Source organism: Alligator mississippiensis, chromosome 4 (genome assembly GCF_030867095.1).
Source record: "Alligator mississippiensis isolate rAllMis1 chromosome 4, rAllMis1, whole genome shotgun sequence".
NCBI classification, from domain to species: Eukaryota; Metazoa; Chordata; order Crocodylia; family Alligatoridae; genus Alligator; species Alligator mississippiensis.
The window spans coordinates 163,856,368-163,880,218 of record NC_081827.1 but is presented as its reverse complement, the minus strand read 5'-3'; the positions used below and the strand labels follow the sequence as shown (position 1 = coordinate 163,880,218).

At 44.3% G+C, this 23,851-nt stretch overlaps 1 protein-coding gene across 1 annotated transcript; it reads right to left on the bottom strand.

The window, feature by feature from the left end:
* Window positions 1-4,926: 4,926 nt before the first annotated feature.
* KRT20 (keratin 20) lies at window positions 4,927-20,298 on the bottom strand. Its single transcript, XM_014604689.3, has 8 exons — window positions 19,685-20,298; window positions 14,435-14,517; window positions 13,936-14,092; window positions 11,503-11,664; window positions 11,290-11,415; window positions 10,905-11,125; window positions 8,923-8,963; window positions 4,927-6,607 (listed from the first exon to the last, which is right to left on the bottom strand). Exons 1-8 carry the CDS (start codon window positions 20,114-20,116, stop codon window positions 6,510-6,512), a joined length of 1,320 nt encoding a protein of 439 aa, XP_014460175.3. The 5' UTR covers window positions 20,117-20,298; the 3' UTR covers window positions 4,927-6,509.
* Between the last annotated feature and the right edge of the window lie 3,553 nt (window positions 20,299-23,851).

Sequence of the window (23,851 nt, the reverse complement as noted above, 5' to 3'; positions counted from 1 at the left end):
GGACCCTAGGAAACAGGAAGAACTGGAAGTCCTTGCAGTCACAGAACTATGATGTGATTGAAATAACAGGTGGGATAGCTTGCCTAACTGGAGCACTGTCATGGATCGGTACAAACTGTTCAGGAAGGACAGGCTGGGAGAAGAGGAGGAGGAGTTGCATTTTATGTAAAATAGCCATATAATTGCTCATAGCTCTACTATGAAGCTGGAGATAGGCCTGTTGTGAGTCTCGGGTTAGGGTTAGAGGGGAAAGCAACAAGGCTGATGTTGTGGTGGGAGTATGCTTTAGATCAAGGGCGCACAATTATTTCGGGCCAAGGGCCACTTACCCAGTTTTGGCAAGCTGACGAGGGCCGCATGGGTAGCCCCACCCCTTGACAGGTGCTCTGCCCCCTGGTCATCATCTTGGAACCAATGTCCCAGGGCCAGCACCGGTGGGGCCCAGAGCAGGGCGCAGGCTGGCAGGGGTCTGTGGAGCTGGACTGGGCTGCACCAGCAGGGAGAGGGGGCTCTGGCCTGGCTCCATAGAGTCCCTGCCAGCCGGGACCCTGTACCCCTGCTGCCCTGCTTGGCCCCACTGGCACTGGCCCCTGGATGCCAGTGTAGGCCCCGTGCACCTGCTCACTCCCAGTGCCCCCCCAGCCCCGCAGTACAGGCAGGGGACAACGTGCAGCCCTATCCCCCTGCTCCCTGGCAGGGAATGAGCTGGTGCTGAGTGCGGAAAAAAGCAGCTGCTCACCTGCCCTGTGGCCAGCGCTCCTTGCTGAAGCTTCTCGAAGCTTGCGTGGGGCTGTCCTGAGCAGGCACAGGTGGCCCTATGTGGGCTGCAAGTGGCTGCACTGCAGGGCACTGGCCACAGGGCAGGCGAGGGGCTGCTTTTCCCCCTGCTCAGCGCCAGCCTGTAACCTGCCCCCACTGCCAGCCTGGGCCCCACATGGCTCTGGGCTTGCCCATTGGGGCTGCGCTGTGGCAGCAGCAGCTGCGGCCCCCCTGTTTGCCATGCTGGGCAGTGTTTGCTGCTGCTGCCTACCCGGAGCGCTGGGCAGCACAGAGGGCAGTGGCAAACAGTGCCCAGCACAGCAAGGGGGGGCTGCAGCTGCTGCCATGTGCAGTCCTGACAGACAAGCCTAGAGCTGGTGCGGGGCCCAGGCTATCCATCCAGGTACCAAATTTTGCCCCTGTGCTGCAAATATGCAGTGTGGGGAATGTTTTTTTGTTCCCGCATGTGCATCTTGCAGCATCTCAAAGGGGTTTGAGATGCTACAGGAGGCATGTGTGCACTCGTCTGGATGTGCCCAGGAAGGCCAAAGTTCAATTGAAGGTGCAGCTAGCAAGGGATGTGAAGGCTAACAAGAAGGGTTTATAAAAGTATGTTGGTAGCAAGAGGAGAATCAGGGAAAGTGCGAGTCCCTTACTGAATGGGGAGGCAACCTTGTGACAAGAGGATGCAGAAAAAGATGGAAGTGCTTAATGCCTTCTTCACCTCAGTCTTCACAGGCAAGGTCAGCTCCTAGACTACTGAACCAGGCAGCACAGTTTGGGGAGGAGGTGAGCAGCCCTCAGTGGTGAAAGAACAGGTTAGGGACTACTTAGAAAAGCTGGGCATGTCCATGAGGCTGGATGGGATGCGCACGAGGGTGCTGAGGGAGTTGGCTGATATGATTGCAGAGCTATTAGCCATCATTTTTGAAAACTCATGATGATCAGGAGAGGTCCCAGATGATTGGAAAAGGGCAAACATAGTGCCCATATTTATGAAAGGGAAGAAGGAGGATCAGGGAACTACAGACCAGTCAGCCTTACCTCAGTCCTTCAGGGAATCCATTTCTAAGCACTTGGAGGAGAAGAAGGTGATTAAAAACAGTCAGCTTGGATTTACCAGGGGCAAGTCATGCCTGACCAACCTGATTGCCTTCTATGATGAGATGACTGGATTTGTAGATATGGGGAGACTGGTGGATGCGTTGTACTTTGATTTGTGATTGTATTCCCACAACATTGTACATTCTCACAGGCAAGCTAAGGAAGTATGGGCTGGATGAAAGGACTGTAAGATGGATAGAAAACTGGCTGGAGCATCGGGCTCACAGAGTAGTAGTCAATGGCTTGATATCTAGTTGGCAGCTGGTATCAAGTGGAGTGCCCCAGGGGTTGGTCCTGGGGCCAGTTTTGTTCAGTGTCTTTATCAATGACCTGGAAGCTGGTATAGAGTGCACCCTCAGCAAGTTTGCAGATGACACCAAGCTGGGAGGAGTAGTAGATATGCTGAAGGGTAGGGCTAGGATTAGGTGTGCACCTATAGAGTTTTGGGGGGCTGATAACGATAGTCAATATTTAAGCAGGCATATCGGCCAATACCAATCTGATATCCGATACAGCTGCCATCAGCTGGTAAATCCATTGTGGTGGAAGGAGGGGGGAGGGAAGGGGTGAGGGGGCAGATCCCTCCGAGTGGAAAGGGAGGGGGCAGGGGCAGGCTCTGCCCAGTCAAGGCTGGAGAGGGGCACAGGATGGAGCTGCAGCTCATGTAGGGGGTGGCTCCTGCTGCTGCTTGCACCCTGGGATTGTGCGGGGGGGGATGTGCCTCCAGGTCTGCGCAGCACAGGGTGGGCAGCAGCTGCACAGTGGAACCAGAGCTGCTGCTGCGGGGAGCTGTTGTTGCCAGGAGCTGGGCTCAGAGCAGGCTCCAGCAGCACTGGGAAGAGTCTGCAGCCACCCCAAATTTTTCTGCAGCTCTGCTCCCAGCCTCCTGCTGCTGCCCGGTGCAGCCCCAGCTCAAGGCCCTGCCTCCACCCAAGCACCGGGAAAAGCTGCGGCTGCCCCTGCTCCCTCCCTCACTGTGGGGGGTGTTGATCTGCCCCTCCATGCCCCTTCCCTCCTCCTCCCCTTCTGACTTACCAGCTGGAGGCAGCTCTCCATGCTGCCGACTCTGCTCCGGGTTGTGCTGTGGGCTTTGTGCAGCACGAGCATTTATTGGTCAAATTATCGGCACTATATCTGATATAGACAATTTTCTTTATATTGGTACTGATCCGATATCAGACTGATTGATGTATCAGTGCATCTCTAGCTAGGATTCAGAGTGACCTAGACAAATTGGAGGATTAGACCAAAAGTAATCTCATGAGGTTCAACAAGGGCGAGGGCAAGGTCCTGCACTTAGGACGAAACAATCCCATGCACCAGTATAGGCTGGGGGCTGACTGGCTGGGCAGCAGCTCTGCAAAAAAGGACCTGCAGGTTACAGTGGACAAGAAGCTGAATATGAACCAGCAGTATACCCTTGTTGCCAAGAAGACTAATGGCGTACTGGACTGCATTGGTAGTTGTATTGCCAGTAGGTCAAGGGAGTTGATTATTCCCCTCTATTCAGCACTGATGAGGCCATATCTGGAGTACTGAGTTCAGTTTTGGGCCCCCCACTACAGAAAGGATGTGAACAAATTGGAGAGAGTCCAGCACAGGGTGACAAAAATGGTTAGGGGGTCGGGGGTTATGACTTATGAGGAAAGACTGAGGGAACTGGGCTTATTTAGTCTAAAGAAGAGGAGACTCAGAGGGGACTTAATAGCCTTCAATTAACTGAAGGGGGTTTTGAAAGAGGATGGAGCTAGACTATTCTCAGTGGTGGCAGACGACAGAACAAGGAGCCATGGTCTCAAGTTGCAGCAAGGGAAGTTTAGGTTAGATATTAGGAAGAATTTTCTCACTAGCAAGGTAGTAAAACACTGGAACAGGTTACCCAGAGAGGTGGTGGAAGCTCTATCCTTGGAGGCAATCAAAAGCCAGCTAGACAAAGCTTTGACTGTGATGATCTGGTTGGGGAAGGTCTTGCTTTGAGCAGGGGGTTGGACTAGGTGACCTCCTGAGGTCCCTTCCAACCCTAATTTTCTATGATTCCGTGATACAGTGTGAGGGGTGCCTGCTGGCTAGCCATGCACTGAAGCACTCTCGTGCCCCAGTCAGCCCCTCCATAGCACATTGAGCTGGGAGAGCAGCCCCAGGCTGGCATGCTGACTCCTAGGGGCTTCTGTCAGCCAGGGTTGCTCTGACCCGGTTCAACAAGCTGTAGTCCAGGCGCATGTTCAAATAGCATTCCAGGGAGCAATAAACTCCAGAGCAATAAGTGCTGGAGTTTATTGCTTTGCATTAATTGCATGTATAAACGTGCCTAGTGACTGTTTAATCTAAAATACAGGGACACAGGACTTCCCACTCCCCAACCCAGATGACTACCTATATAAGTGCCTTAACTTAGCTAGAGACATGTTCACACTTGCTTTTTGCATGAGTCAATTAAAGTTGATTTCTTTTCTACAGAATGAAGTATCTTTAATAGGATGTGATAAAAGTCTGGTTGCCTTTCTCCCCTCCCCACATTCTGTAGCCTATAACCTGGTGGTTAGAGTACTTTCCTAGGAGGTATGACATGTGAATTTGAGTCATCTCAGGCAGTCTCCCACATCCTGGCTGAGCGGTTATACCACTAAGCAATTGGACAAAAATGGGGATGGGGGCTGAATTTTCTGTCTTTTAAATGAAAGGAGTGATCTATATTTCATTTTTAAGGGAAGGATATGAGCAGCTGCATTTTGAAGTCCTCCAGATCTTACATCTGTCCATACCCAGGGGCTGGATCTGGCCCGTGAAAGAAATCTGATCTGGCTGCAAATATCTGATTCAACATGGGGAATTAGGAGCTTGCTGCTCTGCCACATCTGTTTCCCCTTGCTGCAGCAGGGATGGGGATCAGCGCTGAGGTAACTCCAGGCAGCTGGCTGTTCCAAGGGACAGAGACTTGCAGCCAGTGGCAGGAGGCTGGGTCACAAAGAATGGCGTACATTGGGGAAAGGTTGTTGCCCCCTGGTTTAACATGTTGTGATATCAATCAGGTGAATGACTGTAAAAAACAGGCAGACATCAAAACAGGGATCAACATTATATATACTATAAGAATGCAAGATACGAATGCACCACAAATTACAGAAGTACAAAGAGAAAGTAAGAGAGATTTAATAATACTTTAAACTACAGAGAAGGCATAGCCTGTTAAATCCTTTTTATTTCCATGGTCACTCTTATTTATGAAGTTTTAGGATAAATATTCTGCTTCTACACACTAGTTACACATTACTGAAAATTACCTGTTAGTTACTCTTAGAAAAATCATAATAAAAAGAATAGAATATGCATCCCATTAAAATAAACATAAATAATAGGCTGGATTGATTTAAATCAGAGTGATCTATGTTGTTTTGAATCATGATATTTGGAAACTTTGCTTCAAATAATCAGTTTTAATTGTGTGCTGCCTTTATACATTTTAGTTATTTTCCTAAAGAGCTGTGAATTCTCTTTGATTAACAATTCAAACATGAGCTTTGCAACCAAGTATGTAGCATCTACCAGTACTCCAGATACATTACTTCTTTTTGTTAATAGAAAGAGTGTGCACTATCTATATAAAATCATTTAACTTAGTATGACACTTTTACTTTTATTTTCCAGTATTTACTGGATAATAATTATTTTTACTCAGTTTATTTAAAGCTCTATTTGGATGAAAATTGAAATTCAACTGAAAATATTCAAGACCAGCATTTTAGAACTTTTATTTTAGTTAAATAAGATCAATTTAAGTGTACTAGATACATAAGAGAAAAAGAGAATCAAAACACGTTTTTCTTTTAAAACTAATTGATATATTCAACAAGGAAAGTACACTATTATCTGTAGCTGTGAATTGAACTGATTGTTTTTTATTCATGTCCTTTAAAGTTTTAGAAGAATCTTGTTTTTATTCATAGACCAGAAAAGGAAAACATGCTTCCCAGCCTTTTTAGTGCTCAGTCTGTTTCTGAACTTTGAATTAAAGAGACACTAAGCTGAACTAGTAGGAAAAAAATATAAGAAAACTCCTGCTCTTGCAGAAGAGACTGATTCTTTTCAGGACTTCAACAAACTATGGTTCCTGTTTTGATATTTGAGGTTCTTCAAAAATGTTACAGCATAAAATATAATTTAAATATTTTCTAAATTAAATTCAAGTGGTAGGCTAGGCTGCCAAATATCTATTTTAATATTAAGCAAATTTAATTTTAAAAATAAAATCAATTTAATTTAAATTAAAAAGTCTGATATGTAATATAAATTTAATGACCAATTCCTAGCTACCCTAGAATTAATTATGGATTTCTGTATAACAGTATAGTATACACCTTATCTCAAATACTGAATAGCCCTCATTCTTTAAGAAACTTGCCAGTCACCTTGTAAATAAAAAGGTTTTAACAGATATTTGTGCTTTGTAACTTAGGGATGCAAATTTAAAAAAAAATATTATGATTAATAGACAAAAACAAAGGAAAAGCACATTTTCCCAGTGCATAACCTGGGGATTTTTCAACCTCCCATTGACTTCAGGGGGACCTGGCTTGGACTGTTTGTTTAATCATATAATTGTTGCCATCACTCTGAGAAGCTTGGAGGCATATCCTTCCTGCTGCCACTTACATCTTCTCTTCAATCTCTTTAACTTTGGAAGAGACAACTTTGCCGTCAACCACTTCCTCAACAACTGTCTTGATTTTTCTAATTTTATTTATTTCTGGAAATAAAATGAGACAGAGTTAATTGAAAGCATTGCGTATTAAAATAGTAATCATTGTTAACATTTTCTTCGCTAGCACTTTCTTCTGATGTTTGAAGTACATATGAAAAGAAAAGAGGTTAAATAACTTATCGTGTATGGTTTTGTCCTTAAATTTAAGATCAGCTTTATAAAGGAAAATGTCATTTATTGTAATGTGCTAGATACCGAGTTTTGGCTTAGGGTATAAATGTATTGGAGTTTTGCTGTAGCCCTGATGGTGCAGGAAATATGTTAAGAACAAGAGGTTTTTGGTGATATCTTTTATAGAACCATACAAAATGAGGGTTGGAAGGAACCCCCTAGTCCAACCCCCTGCTCAAAGCAGGACCAGACCCAGCTAAATCATTCCAGCCAGGTCTTCAAACTTGAAAAGAAAGTACTAGTGAAGAAAATGTCCTGCCCACACAAAGTGGAGGCCAAGATGGTTGCTGCCCCTGCCCCTCATGGTGAATTGGCTGAGAGGTCTGCTTGTTGTGCGGCCCTGCCCCCTCCACCAATTAGCAGCAAGGGACAGAGCCACATGATGGACAGCCCTCAGAGAGGGTCAGTGGTGAGGGGTGGGGCCATTGGGACTCTTTGGCCAATCAGAGGTGGGGGGGGTGGCACTATGATCAGCCCACAAAAATGGCAGCAAGCCCCAGTGATCTCCATGTGAAATCAGCCTGCTGCCTCCTTGAGTTAGGTAGACTTCTAAAAATAGATCAGCAGCACGAGGCATCAGTTTCACAAGTGTGTATTTGCAGAGGCAGCATTTTCAAAAAACAGTTTGGTTCAGAGGATCTTTCTTTCCTGGTTTGTGCAATATGGTTTCTCTATTCACTGAACACCTACATTACCCTTAAATTTATCCTGAACATTGGGTTGAGTTAGACTTTCTTCCTACTGACCATTTTGTGGCTTCAGTTCAGCACAGGCAGTTTAGGCTTAAGGAGCTTTAAATAGGAACATTTTAGTACACTGAGGGTGTGTCTACATGAGATGCTTTAAGGTGCATTAGCCTAAATTTAAGCTGCATTAGGTCACACGTCTACATGTGCGTGCCCTTAATGTCCTTTAAAAATGGCAATTTGGGGCTAATCGCACCTAAATTTGATACAGGGTACCCTTGCTTTATGCAGGTTCTGTATGTATTAATTTGCTCTTATGTGATGAGCCTTCTTATACCAAAAAATTGTTATATGTGAAGCATTCTTATGCGATTGGTGCGGTGGAAGCTCACAGTCAGCTGCTTTGTGCAGTGTATTGTGGGAGTGACAGACACCAAATATAGTCTCCTGTGTGGATCTGTGCTCCTCGCTTGTTGTCTGTGACACATTTCTGTAGTTGCCATCCCCATTATGATAGTGCCCTGTGTTTGTGTATACTGTCTGCTGTTGGTGAGTACCAACATTTCTTGTAAAAGTGGTAAATTATTCTGAAGGTCAATACAGTTGAGGTCTTAGAATGTATCCCTATTTGTTACATTGTAAAGTGGGTTTCCTTCATGTGAATTCAAGTTATGTGCTGTTTTCTAGGAATGCATGTACAGCATAAAGGGAGGAAAACCTGTATAGTCTCCTGCGTGAATCTGTGCTCCTTGCTTGTTGTCTGTGACACATGTTTCTGTATTTGCCATCCCCATTATGGTAATATTCACCACCACCCTGTGCTTGTGTGTACTGTTTGCTGTTGGTAAGTACCAAAAATGTCTTGTAAAAGTGGTAGAAATGGGTCTGGGGGTCAGTACAGTTGAGGTCTTGGAATGTACCCCTATTTGTTACATTGTAAAGTGGGTTCCCTTTATGTGAATTTGAGTTATGCGCAGTTTTCCAGGAACACATATACAGCATAAAATGAGGGAAACCTGTACCTGCTAATGTAGATATCAAATTTAGGCATGAATAATTAAAGCACATTAACGCATGTGTAGATGCATTTAAAGTGCATTAACGGTGTGTGTGTGGACTGACTTGGGACTAACTTTAGTCCCAAGTCAGTCCACACACACCATTAATATGTTTTAATGCCTGCACATATAGACACCTGCCTAAACCCACTTAATGCACGTTAAGTTAATGCGCATTACATTTAGGCATGCTTAAATGCACCTGTAGGCACGCATTGAGGGTTACATATTCATTCAGCTGAACTGGCAGTTTTGCCATAAGATTTCCACTGAGTGCGTATCTGCTTCTGAGCAAATATTTTACATCAACCTAATCAATTTATAGCATTCTAATTAGCAGCAACCAAATATAAAAAACATTAAAATAAAACTTTAGATGACATACCTTTCTCATACTCTGCTTTAGATAACTCTGATTGACGACTTCTGTTAAAAATATGAATAGAATATGCCTTGTAAATAAATCGTATTAATTACATTGAAGAAATTGGGTTAGAATGTTGCTGTAACCATGATGGTCCAGGAACTGTATGACAGGCAAGAGTTTTTTTTGTGATATCTTGTATTGCATAAACTGTATAGTTGGGGGAGAGATTTGACAAATTGAGACCATATTGCCCTTGTTCAGGTCTTAGGGAGAAGCAGACGCAGCTGCAGACTGCTTTGTATCCACTATTTATGAAATATGGACAGTAGAGTGACATTGCTTGCAGACCCTCTCACAAAGGCTAGGGACAGACATTACACGTAAACCGATTTAAGTGATCAGAAACTGGTTTAAACTTGTAACAGAACATAAATTCAGCGCACATAAACCAGTTTCAAAATGGCTGAAACTAGTTTAAGATAAATATGATTGAATGTAGTATCAGTCTTAATTGATTTGGGTCAAACCAGTTTATGCAATGTCTGTCCCAGACCTCTGCCAGATTTAAGTTAAACCAGAGTCCTCCAGCATCCCAGATGCTTTCCAGCCCTGGGCTGGGCTGTGCTCTCTGCTCCAGAGAACAGGCCTGGCTCCGCCTCTCTGCTCCCTAGCCAAAGTTCTAGTAGAGACCTCAGGCACAGCAGAGTCTGCCTGGCTCCCCTCCTTGCCACTCCCTGCTCAAGCAGGAATCCCCCCTCCTTCACTCCCTTCCAGCTCCCACAGCACTGACCCCAGCCCCATGGACCCTAGGCATGTGGTACGCTAGCTAATGCTGAGAGGTGTCTGTGTGCGTGCATCTCCAATTTCACTGGGACAGGCAGACAGAACAGTGTTCGCTTAGGTCTTTTTGGAGCTAATCAGCAGGTCAGCTGGTAATGTCCCTCCATTCTTTCCTTGGAAAAAGCTGTTTAAGAAGAGCTTTAACTAATGAGAGAGGCTTTTGTTTTGTCGATGGGCTGATAAATGCTGTGTTATCAGCCCCCTACTGGCTCCCTCGACTTTCAGGTTTGCAGACAGTATGAAGAAGCAGGGAAAGGGAGAATGAAAAGCTCAGTATCATCAGCAGATGCATGCACTGCACACACACTCTTTGCCTCAGAATGCTAGCTCAGGGCTGGGGTCTGGCAACATTCCCGCCCCTTGAGCAGTAAGTGGAAAAAAGCCTGGGACAGTGCAAGCAGAATCGGAGTTTACACCCCTCCCTAATCAGAGTGTCCTGTGGAAGGGAAGGGAGGGCTAATCTAGTGCCCCCCTAGCTTCTAGTCTGAGCTACTGCAGGCATGTACCTGTATTTCTTCAGTCCAGAGGGAATGTCTGTTTAGCTGCAAACTGGTTCAACCCAGGCAGGTTAGAGTAACCTGCAAGGATTGAATCAATTCAGGCTCAATTTTTGAGTGTCTGTCCCTAGCCAAAGTGCCAATCTCTCCCCATCTTCACTGCCCATGAAGTTATGCAAAGAGTGGTTAAAGGTTCTTTTGTGCTACCAACCAGGTTGCTTTAGATACTGAATTGTCTATTGCTAGAGTTCAAAATTGGAGAGTTACCATGAATAGCAATTATATTTATAATTGGTAGTTTCACTATTATTGTTGTGCGGGGAGGGGAAGGAGAGAAAGTTATTTTCATTTCTGAAGTTTTAAAAAAATGAGAAAACTAAAACACCTAGAAAATGTTTCTACTTTAGAATACCATACACAATCATTTTACTTGTATGACTTGAATTCAGCTTGGTGTGACCCAGAATGAGACTACCACACCACCAATAGAGTGTTTTTTTGTTTGTTTTTTCTGTTGGATACACATATAAGTCTTCATTTGTCCTCTGTCCTCTTTCCTCTCTTCACTGTGATAGCCATTATTATATAGAGTATTTGCAATTTTTACTGACTTCATATAATGGTAAATTGAAAGATAAACTGCATTTGTATTGAGTTCCTCACCCAATATCCTCTCCTTCCAGGAGGTGACGATACGTGGCAATCTCCATCTCCAAACGGGTCTTTACATCTAGGAGAATATTGTATTCATTGTTCTGACGCTCCATGTCAGCTCGGACCTGTACCAGCTGTCCCTCTACATTGCCAATTGCAGCCTGGATCTGGGCTAGTAGTGAACCATAGCGTGCTTCAGTTTCAGCCAAGGTGTCTTCTAAAGCTTTTTTCTACAGACAGTGAAATAATAGACAACTTTAGGAGTTGTGTTATTCAAGATGACTTATTTTGTGTTTTAATATTATATTACATCAAAAGCCTGTGAAGTTCTTCTATTTATCTACCTGATTATGTGTTAAGGAGTTCTTTATGTTAAATATTAGTTAAGCTTTACCATGCTAAGCTGGGACTGTAGTTCTATCTCCAAGCTCTGGAAGGTCCGCTTCAGGTCTGTGATCTCAGTTTTTTTGGAGTTCAGTTGTTCAGTGTTGACAGCTACTACCTGGTTCAGTTCTTCTGTCTGAAATATCAAGGAGGGAAAAGAAGATGGATTTTAAACTCTGAATGATCTCCTTTCTGTGGTGATGTTTATGCAGTGAGAGTTTACCTGTCTATCAAACCGGTCTTTGGCCTCTTGACGATTTTTTTGTGCCATGCTTTCATATTGCTGCCTCATGTTTTCCATAATCTTGGCAAGATCAATACTTGGAGCAGCATCCACTTCTACATTCACTGTGCCACCCAGTTGTTTTCTCAGCCTGTCAACTTCCTTAAGAAAAAGTTAAAAAAATAGAGTTGTAGACCTTCTATAGTAATTAATACTAAATAGGCAAAACATGCAATCATGTAAATCAGAAATTAAGAAATAAATCAAAATGCATAAAAAATGAAGTCATAAAACTAATTCATAGTTCTTAACTAGCATCTTATCTCAGTGAATCTCAATTGCTTTACTTTATTAGTTATTTCTAGGGTCTGTCTGTTTTGCTCACTTTGTAGCAAGGGAAAGTGCAAAACAGAAGTTAGGCGATTTCCTTAGAGCAGGGGATCAAACCTGTCTGGCCCCGCAAGCCAGATGAGGGGTGTGGAGCCAGTCTTCAGGCCAGATTAGACCTAGAGACTGGCCCCACATGCCAAATCCAGTGCAGAGCTGGCTCAGTGCAGATATCACATGCAGTGTGCACCCTGGACTTGCCTGCAGGTTGCTTCAAGCAGGTGTGCTGGCTCTAGCCCTGCGTGCTATGTGCATCACACACTGGCCCCATCATCTACAGGCAGCACTATGGGCTGGATCATAGGATTCTGTGGGGCAGTTCCAGTCTGTAGGCCACATCTTTGACACTGTGGCCTTAGAGCTGTACACAGCGCGTCTACATGAGACTCTGACTGTGCAGTAGCCTAATAATACTGAGCAGTAGTGCATTGCAGCACGGACAGTGCTAATATGTTACTGTGCAGTGTTATTAGGCTACTGCACAGTAGCAGCACTTAAAAAACATTTGCTGGTACTACTGTGCAGTAATTCCATTTAGGCCAGGTCCACACGAGCAGATGCCTGCCTTTACAGCAGCACAAATAGTAGCAGCACAAATTTGTTGCTACTTTGTACCCCAGCGTCCATGTGCTTTGCAGTGGAATGCATTGTCCCACTGCTCCATATGCTGCAGCTGGGAGCAGGGGGTGTTGGATACAGCACAGGGTAAGGCACCCTGGCCAGCTGCGGAGTGGCATGTGGAGATGGGGGAGCAAGCAGCCTAGGGCTTCCTGCTTCTCCATCTTCGTGCTCTGTGGAGCCCCGTGCTGAGGCACCTGTGCCCTAGCTAGCCACTCCATGCCTGACTGGGGCACAGTGTGCCTCAAGACAGGGGATTGATCAGTCAGCCTTGGGTGACACTGGATTGCATTGTGGGTGACACAGGGCTCCTCCATCTCTGTGTGTCTCAGCATGGGAGCTCTACTGCGGAGCCGTGGAGTGGCTGGCTGGGGCGCAGGGTGCCTCAGCATGGGGGCTTCACAGTGTGCAGAGGCAGGAGAGCAGGCAGCCCTGGGCAGGAGGAGCAGGCAGCCCTGGGCTGTCTGATCCCCCATCTCTGCATTTGTCTCAGCACTCACCACTTCGGCATGGTTTGTGATGTTTTTTCCCCCAGCTTTTCTTTTTTTAACTACTGGGAAATCCTGATAGCAAATTTTGCCCTGGCACTGCAAATTAGCAGCACTAATTTAATGTGCAACTTATATGGTTTGTGGCACTGCAAATAAGTTTGCAGCATCACAAACCGCACATGCCTGCATATCTGGATCCAGCCCTACTACACATCTCTTTAGTCCTTGCTTATACAAGTACTAAATAAATGCACAGTAACCACTCCACAGTAGCATCTTATGTAGACACACCCACTGTGAATCAGAGAGTGTGAGAGTCTTGGCTCCCAGCCATCTTTTATATTTAGTGGTGATTGATAAAACCAAAGATCTTCCTTAAAGGAAAACGGTTTCACCTTATTTTCCCAAGCCACAAAGTCTATACTGCTGCTTATTCCCACCTCCAAACCTACCCACTATCCCTAACCCACTGATCATTCACATTAGAAATCCCTTAGCTTATCCCCCTAGCATCAGTCCAACCTGTTTACAAAAGCTCTTCCAAGCATTGCAAAGGCTGAGCTTTGCCGTAGTCAACTCCTCTTGCATCCTAGAGTGTGTTCAATACTCATCAGAGTGCCTCAGGTCCTAGCACAGGAAGTATTGTTCCTCTGTGAAGTTCTCATTTTTTGGGGAGCAAAATCCAGGGCACAGTTACAGATGCTCTACAGAAGCTATTAGCCACCCTGAATTGACAGGTGCTACTCAAATCAGGGGCCCTATGTAATGCATGGCTTATGAATATCTGTCCTGAAATAATTCAATACTAAGACTTCTTTGTTTCAGAATAGCCATGTCATTTTCTTTATTCCTAATGACATTTGTGTGTGCCAAATGTTCTGTGTATTTCAGTGAAGGGGAAAAATGGACTGTAAATGAGTTGGTCTGTTATACTTGCCTCCTCATGGTTTTTCTTGAGGAAAGCCAGCTCTTCAGTCATACCTTCGACCTGTGACTCTAAGTCTGCCTTTGTCAAGGTCAAGTCATCAATGACTTTGAGCAGTCCAGCAGTATCATTTTCTGCCCCTTGTCTGATGGCTAGCTCACTCTCATACCTGGAAAATAAAACTGATTCTGGCATCATCCCAACATAAATGTTTGACCCATCTGTAGTTACCTTTTTCTTAACATTTTGGTGACAAAAAGTTTAATTTGGAATTTTAAGTTCAATAACTTTTTAAAATGCCAACATATACAAATGTCTAAGTAAATATAAAAGGCATGTGTAGTCTTTCGTGGGAATGGCATAGTAACATGATTTATGGAATGCAGTCATTAAGTCTTACTGTTCAAGTCCGTTCATAAAACTCTTCTTTGTTTTCGGACTGAGCTGGCCTTCTAGGAGCTTCAATGTCCAGAGTAGGGAAGGGATCTTATTAAATGCTTGTAGAACTTACTTCATTCTAAAGTCATCAGCAGCTAGCTTGGCATTGTCAATCTGTAAAATGAGCCGGGCATTTTCCAGTTGTGCAGCACCAATCTGGAAAAGAATGGTTGCTCAGAAGATGATAGATTGGCAGTTGATTTGGAGTTAAACCAAACATATATGTAAATCTTAAATAATATCTCTGTATGACATTGCAAAATATTTAATAAATCCCAATAATCAGATTGGTCTGTTTTCCAAGGAACCTGTTATATGGGTGTGTCTACTCCACTTAGCTTTATGGTGTGCAGACAAGCAAATCCAAGCGAAAAGAAGAAATTCCTTAAGCAGTAGAAGGACAGAGTAGGGCTCTTGGGGCCTTTCTCCCTTTCCTCGGAACCTGTGTTTAAAGCTTTGTAGGCAGCAAAGCTTGTAAGCATGGAGCCAGGAAAACCAGTCTATATAACCTTAAACTTGGAAGCACTGGAAGATTACAGTGCGATAGCAGAACCATAACTGGCCGGTACTACTGTCTAGGAAGAAGCAGTCAGAGCTGTAGAGCGGGGGTGCTGTCTTTTTTGCCATTCTATTGTGTTGAGCAGCCATGTAAACACCAGTTTTTTGGTGGCAAAAGTGAAGGAGACATCTCCCTCCTGCAACAGTAAGACTTTGGGTACGGCTCCTACACTGTGCACTGGTGCTGTTGTTAAGCCCTCCCACCCTGCTGCAGCTGAAGCTGCTCCAGGTAAGGTGCAGGGACTGGGAGAGAAGAAATGAACAAGAAAATGAGGAATACTCCTAGTTCCATCCTGGGCTCCAACCCCTCCCTCCCCCACTTGGTAGTGCCTGGGGCTTGTGCCCCACTCACTCACCCATTGTTATGCTATTGGTTGGCAGAGAGTGCTGATAGAAGCAAGCAAGAGCACCAGTTCTTATCTCCTTGAGGGAGGGAGTGGAGCTGTGTAGGGAGGTGAGGTTATTTCACAAAATACCAGAGATCCTAAACATTTGGAACATCAAGAGCGACCTGTCGCTGTTTTACAGGGCTATATGCATTGCCTGGCACAAACCAGTTTTCTATGGAGTGGAATGAATTGGTTCTCTATGTTCTCTTCCTGTGAGTTTAAACATGGGAAGGCTATATAGCTCATAGCTAGATTGATTCTTTTAGCTGATCCAAAAGCAGACAGATAAGTCATGAAAGTGAGAAATTCTTACTGTATTTCCTGAACAAATGCCAGATGGAATAATTAAGGGATTGAGTTTTGAAAAACTCCAAGCACTTTTGCAGCAGACCAATTTGCATTGGTAAAATATCTACCATACCCCCATAATCTGGATGGGTATGCACACAAGGAGTACTGCTGTGCATACATAAAAATAGGGTATATATTTTCACACTTTCATGCAAATCTGGAAAGCAACTACACACTTCTCAGATGGTATTTCAGAAAAACTGGCTCTAGTTTTGCATCAGGTCTTTGGTATAAGACGTGTGGGATATTGTCAGAAACTCTTTACTCTTGGCTTTTAAACCAAGAAATAAGTGTGTCAGAATAGTTAGAAAGCAGGGAGACCGCATTATCCTTTGACAGTGCTCTATTTTATCTAGAACTGCCTGTGCATTTTCCATGAGGTACAGTAGAACATCAGTTATCCAGAGTAATTAGTGTCACCATCATTCAGGATAATCAGTTTTCCAGATAATCAAAAACTACAATATAAAGTCTTGAAATGCACTTTAATTACTATACAGTACAGCAAATATTAAAAAAAACAACCACGAATGAATATACAGTACTGGGAAATGTAAAATCTCAAGCACAAGTAAGTAAACAAAGCACAGTTGTCACACCAACAAGTATAACCTGGCTGCTGGCTGTGTTAATACAAAACCTTCTAATTAATTGACTTCCTGGCTAACTGACTTCTGGATAATTGATGCTGTACCATAAATGACAGAAGCATGGCCTGATTAAGAAAAAAGAGTCCCTAAATTTAGACTTCTATATTTTTTGTTATGGTCCAAATAGTGTAGTTCTGTCTCTGCAAGGAATACCAAGTGATATTTTGATATTTTTCCTTGTTCCGCTTTATACATTTCAGAACTGGAGTTAGTAGGAAGACAGAAAAAGATTTAGGGGTTTGGACTCTGACTTGGAGGAGAATGAGAAGGGAAGATGGATTGAAGGGACTTTTTGAAAATGCTTAAGAACAGAAGCCAGCACCATTTTTCATGCCATGGGCTGAAACAACTCAGCCTCAGTCTGGCACAGATCAGGTGGCTGAGGCAGCATGGCAGCCATGGTGGGGTGGTGTTTCCTTATGCCCCTGCTGGAGCCACACAACTGGGAGCTGCATCTACATTGGCACAGCTCCTCCCAGTCCCCATCTTCCCAGATGCAGTGCAGCTTCCAGCCACAGTGGATCTGGGCAGTAGTGCAGGCACAGGTTCCCAGTCCTTGGCCCCTTTGCAGCTCCCCTCCAGTTGGAAGCTGTGCCCATGCTACAGTCTTGGGGGTGGGGCAGGATAGGGGGCATAGGCACAACTTCCACCTCCCCAACCCTAGCACAGCTTCTCACTGCTCAGCTCTAGAGTGGGCATGCACACAGGCAAAGACTTGCAGCTCCATGGGCTGGTTCTAATGTACCCGTGGGTCAGATCTGGCCCACAGACCATACATTGCTGATAACTGCTTAAGAAAATTCAGCAGAAAAAAGGAGAGGAGGAAAGAGAGAAAGAATATAAGGAAGAGGAAGGGGATGGTGAAAGAGGGAAGGAGAAAACTAAATTTTGAAAGACAAGGAATGAAATACAAAACAAAATAGAAAAATGCAAAGAATGTGAGGGTGTGTATATGCGAATGATGTTTCAGTGCATGTGGATTTCTTGCCTCCGGTGTTTTTTCCTGTCTCAAGACACTGCTAAGCTCTTACTGCTACGGTTCTCTAGATCTCAGATGCAGTTGACATTTTTGCCTTTCAAATACAGTAGATACCAAAGAGCTGGGGCTTTTGCAGGATTTCCTAATATAGGATATCCAGTCTCTGCTCCATGAATTATTTCTTTTTTTATCCAATGATTTTTCTAATGTTAAGTGCATAAAGAGTACAGGGGGCAGGGACCAAAACCCAGGTCTTCTTGCTCCCAGTAGAGTACCTTAACCTGACTACAGGTTCAAGCTTCTTCTCCTTTTGGCTCAATGATTCTTACGATCTTACATTCTTGGTTCCTCAGTGGCCCAAATTCACTTGGAGAGGTGAAGGGTACCCTCTCCCAGAGTGTCCTCTCATCTAGTGATTATGGCACTTTCCTGAGAAATATGGTTTGAATGCCCTCAGGTTGAGGGGGCCTAACATGGGTCTCCCATTTCCTCAGTGAGTTCTCTGACCGCTAGACAATTATATTAGGGGTTCCTAAAGTAGTGCCTCTACATGACCATTTTGAAGTGGTAGTTCTGGGTGGTGGGCTGCATCAAAGGGGCTCCTGTCCTACATTGAGCTCTTGAGCCACATTTTGGGCACCCTTGGATTATCAGGAAGACTGATGCTGCTGCTGCATTTTAAAATGAATGAGCCCTGTATTGTTAGGACCTGCCCTTAGAAGAGGACTCTGGGCATTGAATCCCGAGTAGACAGAGGCACCTAACTTGTAGCTCTGCTTCTGGTACCTACACTTGAAAGAGTGGCAGGAGTTCAGACACAGGACTGTCTATTTTATGAAACAGCCTTTGAAGGTGCCTGTCTCTGCTCACTAACTATATATTGAGCCTGTGTAAACTGCTTCTTTGGATCACCTTTATGAGACTAGGCACCTTATTTTTATGTGTAATTAAACATAACCTAAAGGCAAGTAAAATGTCTTCATAGATTTCATCCAAAGTTACGTCCCCCTACCTCTACATTGTACTACATTTAAAAAAAAATTCAAAGCAAGTTTTAAACTAGAATCTGTATTTCTGATCTTTTGCTGTTATAGACCATGTTGATGAAATGTGATATTTTTAATTTTGGTAACAAGGGGCACAATATACAAAATTGTCAAACATATTCCATTACTAAACATTTAGCAGTTCAAAAAGAATGTTACTATTTATTCAAAAGCAAAATACAAAAATTTAAATAAATTTTTTGAATAAGAAAAGAGGGGAAATTATGTGACAAAATGACTGAGTTATGAAACAGAAAGAACTTTGATTTGCTATATGTCCTCAATAAATGGTTACTCCCAGGGAACAAGATACTGTTTGTTTACCTTTGTCCATGTGTGACAGAATAAGAGATTAGATTAGATTAGATTAACTATAAAAATATGAAGTTAAAGTCTGGAAGCTTGGTATGAACCTCACCCCCCATATGCAGTACATAGAGATAATAGAAATGGTATCTCTGATCCACTCCTTTGTAGCTTGACAAATAAAACCTGCAGGTGTAAGTTTTGTAATTGACAATTTGAGATAAATAAAAAAAGGAATTTTACTATTTACTCAAAATTTCCTGCCTCTTGCAGGTATAAATGGCATCCTTGTCACTTTATCTTTTTTTTGGTCATTTACTGGTACTTAGAAAGAAATTATACTTGTCACTGAGTACTTAGGGATTTTTATTATTATTATTATACAGGCTATGACATGCACTTTCAAAACCTGAAAGGTCTGCATAGCACCTCTGGAGCAATGTATATTAATAAAAAGATTTTAATGTATACTGTTTGAGTTACAGAGCACAGAGGAAATTATTTTAAAGTTGTATATTCCCTTGTTCCATTTATATGTGGCTCATTAAATGGGGCAATTTATTGGGATGCAAAAGACATGGGTTCTGTACTAATGTGGCAGGCTCTACAGCCTTGGACAAATGATTTCACTCCTCTGTGCCTCAATTTACCTAGATGAGAAAGAAAAGATAACTTATGTGGAAAGTACTTTGAAGTCTACAGGTAGAAGGCTATATATGAAAGTTTAAAGTGTTGTTGTTATTTTTTTTTCTTAAAAGCACCTAATAGAACCTGTAACAGAAGAATCAAGTCAGTCATTTGACAGATTTTGAACTGTTAGGTTACACACATACATATACATTTTTTGTAGCAAGATAAACTATGCAAAGTTAATTGCCTTACTAACCAGGCTATAAGGGGACAAAGCTAAATGGTTAATGCTCTATGAAAAGACAACCAGGGATTGAATAATATATTTTTTACAACTAATTGATTCTCTTCCTTCCCAAATAATCCAACTACCGTTACAGATACAAAGCTATGGGCAAGTATATGGTCTCTTACCTTGTTTCGGAGTTCTTCAATTGTATTGTAATATGGACTGTAGTCTTGTCTTGTACTTGAGGAGCTAGTTGCATACCACCCTCTGATCTGCTTTTCAAGCTGGGAGTTGGTCTTTTCTAGAGAATGCACCTTCTCCAGATAGGAAGCCAAACGGTCATTGAGATTCTGCATGGTCAGTTTCTCGTTGCCAGCAAATAAGTCATTACCAATAGCATTGAACTGAAAGGTATTGCCAGAGCCAGTTCCAAAGCCTCCTCCGTATTTGGTACTGGTAGAAATGCGGGTTCCATAGCCACCTGCTCCCCCATAGACACTAGGTGCCTGATACTTTTGAATACCTATTTTCCTGTAAGCCGAACTGTTTAGGCTGGGTGCAGGTGCCTGGAAAGTGGAACTTGTGCTCCTGTGAAAGCTTCGGGTAGAAAATGCCATTGGTGTTTCGCTTTGTTTTTCTTTTTAAAAAAATGAAATAGCTAAAGACCCACAATATTCAGGGCAGTTAATGTGAGGAGTGCTGTATGCTTCTTGAACCTTTATACTGTATCTCAAAAAGGAGGCATGCCAGCTGTAAACTCCACCCCTGTTGACACACAATGGAATTGTTCTCAGTATCTGAATCATGTAACTGCTGTAATTTGTTCATACGTGCTTGACAAAAACTCCTAAAATAGTGGAGGCTTCTTTGTCATTTTGGAGATATTGAATTTTTTTCATTATACCTGCTGCCATAATTTGAACAAACACATAAAGGAAATTATTACTTCCCACGTATAGCTTATATTTTTAAAAGGGCATTGTGTGTAAAACTTGTTTAGAATCAAGAATATATTTCTATTGACAAGACAATAGCCAGTGCCTGAAGCATTGTTTAGAATAACAGCACAGGGAGTAAAAATATCTAACTAAAAATGAGTAGAAAGGAGGCTTTTGTACTTCTGTTAATTTATTTTACAATAAGCACAGAAGAATATTAATATTTGCTACCCTGCACCTTCCTTTTGCGCCCTATATACCTGAAGAAGGACTTTTTGTTGCCCTTAATTTTTGTCAGTCTAAGTTCTAATCCTGCTTTGGCCTTCCTAACTGATTCCCTATAAGTGCAAGCCAGGGAGGTATACTCCTCCTTGGTAGCTACCCCTTGTTTCCACAGCCTGTATACCTCTTTCTTTGCTCTTAGTCTTTCCTGGACTTCCCTGTTCAGCCAAGAGGGCATCTTGAGCTGTCTGGAGAATTCCAGGTCTAGCTTATCCTCCTGGTGTGGCAGTCTAAAGTAGAGCCGCACTACCAAGTCCCTTTCCCCCCACCCCCCTTGTATCCTGACCCATAGTACCTCAGTTTGGCCCTCCTCTGATCCCTTCTTGATTATAGAAGATGTATATTGCTTCTTAACATAGAGAGCAACACTTTTTCCCTCGCTCTATCCTGTCTGTACAACCTGTAACCCTCGATGCCTACTGCCCAATCATGAGTAGGGTCCCACCAGGTTTCAGTTAGTCCAACCAGGTCAAAGTTGTTGCTTGCAAGCAGGAGGGCAAGTTTCTTCTGCTTATTCCCCGTGCTCCTAGCATTAGTGCAGAGACATTTAAGCCCCGCGATGGGTGCCCTTGGTACTCACCTGTCCTGATGTCTATCGGGCTTATTAGTGCTTACCTGGGCTGATCCAGTGCATTGCTCGTGGCTCGCTGATCCTAGGTTCTCCTTATTCTCTGCTTCCCTGTCTCCCAGTGAACCTAGTTTAAAGCCATTCGGAGGAGATCAGCCAACCTGTAAGAGAACAGACTCTTACCTTTAGAAAAGAGATGAAGACCATCTCATCCCAGAACGCCTCTCTCATGGAAGTGCAGATTGTGGTTGTAGAAGCCAAAACCCGCATGATGGCACCAACTCCGGAGCTGCAGGTTGACTTTGCCGATGCAGGTGTCTTGATGCTGACAGCAACCGCTGACTGGAAGGATGGACGAGAAGAATACCTGTGCCCCCGACTTTCTAAGCCTAGCCCCCAGAGCCCTGTTGTCAATACTCCCTGGACTACTCCTAGCTACATCATTCATGCCCACATGGACAAGGGCCATGGGATAGTAATCAGAGGGCTGGATGAGGTCAGAAATCCTCACAGTGATGTCCCAGATCCTGGCTGCAGGTAGGCAGCAAACCTCCTGTGCTGTTGGATCCAGTTGACAGATAGGCCCCTCTGTGCTTCTCAGGTGGGAGTTGCCCACCACGATGACCTGGCGTCTCTTCCTCTGGCTGCTCGGTTGTTGCTCAGACTGCCTGGTGTTTGTTGCAGATGTGTCTTCCCCTGTGGCTTCCTCTACTGCATCATCCCCCAGTGCTGCCAGGGCTTTGTATCTGTTCCCCAGTTGCGTTGGGGAAGCAGTCACAGTAGCAAGCAGTCTAGCTCTGGAGGTGAAATCTGTGAAAATTTTGTAAATTCCCTTTGAGGATCAGGCCTGACAGATTGAAGATAGGTAGTTGGGTGTTCTTCTCTTTGATAGATTTTTGGTGTGCACTCATTCTGGTGTGCAGTTGTTGCTTGGTGTCTTCTACGTATTTTCCAAGTGCCCTAATGAAGATATGTATTGTGAAGATATCTCCATACTGGAGATATTGTTGGCAGGTTTTGCATGTCTTGTCATGGTATGGCCTAGATCCATTCAGTGTGTTTTGGGCTGTAGGAAGTTGGCTTCTGGTGATGAGGTTAGCGAGGTTCAGTGCTTGTTTGAATTTACAAGCCACTTTTCACAGACAAGCCTATGAACTGCACTTCATCAACCTCCTAGGTATAGAAACTCATGGACTCAATACAGGCATTGGAATTCTGACACACTATAACCTACATCTGACTCCCCAGGTACCTCTCCACTTTTACCTGCTACATCCCTGTGGAGAAAACTTACCTGGAGCGGAGGAGAGGTGGCAGGACGCTGTGCCAGCAGTCAATCACAGTGAAAGTGAAACCGTGGTGGTTCCAGCCGCTGTGGGTGAAGATCAAAGGGAAAACCTGTGGTGGAGCTGGGAGGAGCCAGGAACAGCTCCAGCGTCTGCCTGGGTGCGCTCTATAAAAGTGTGCTGGGGGCAATTGGCCAGGCACGTGCCCAGCACCAAGATAAAAGGCCTGATAGGAAGGAAGCCGGGGGGACCAGAAGCAGTGTCCCCAACCAGCTCGGAAGAGTCAGAATGTCCAGGCAATCCTGGTGAGGGGACATGGTGGTTCCTATGGAAGGGGAGCGTGATGGGGACACTGGGCCAACGAGAACCCAACAAGTCACTCACGGGGCTAGCATGGACGGAGGTCAGCGGCAGCAGTGACTGGGACACCAGCAGAGGCAAGGGGGACGGAACCTTGACATGGACAACAGATGGCAGGTACCAGACCTGGGGAGGAAACGATGCAGCAAGTGGGGTTAAAGCCTGGGCGGAGTCAGATGCCGCATAAGCTGGGAGCAAAGAGGGGCTGTGGGGGACGCTTGGTACGAATATACCAGTAGCCAATGACCACAGTCCCTAAAGGACCGAGTGCCAGGGAGGGCCAGAACATCAGTCCTGACAGACAACATCACGGTTGGTATTGGGTGGGGTGTAGGGGAGGTGGAGCCCTGAGAAGAAATATCGTGAAGACAACCAAGGGAAAGTACCAGGTGAGGCAGGACCAGACAGCGTCCTCCCAATAGGAAACTACTTATCATCAAAGATGTGGCAGGTGAGACCCCTGGGGGAACTGACCTGAGGTCACTCCCAATAGCTTGGCCATGCAGCCCAAGAAGCCATGACAAGGTTCAAGAAGAACCCAAACAAACAATGCTTGGGGGATAGGCACGGAAGGTTACAATCCCCCTTCCCCCACCCCCAGCCTGTCCCTCACCCCCTGACACCTCCATTTCCATTTTCACTGATGGACTTTCTTGCCTGCATTGCACACCAGCCTCTGGCTTCTTTACTATTCCTTCCATCCAGGAAGAGCGCACACACCAACTGCAGGTGCTTCCTCAGCCTGACAAAGTATTTTTCAACTCAAAAGCATGCTAAGATATATTTCTCCAGCTATTCAGTTGATCTACTAAAAGATACCAGATTGAGTCAAAGAACCTTGTCTGCCAGTGTCCTGTCCTTAGACCAATATGGCTACAACCTACACCCCTGCACCTGTCCCTGGTCAGCTGACTGAAG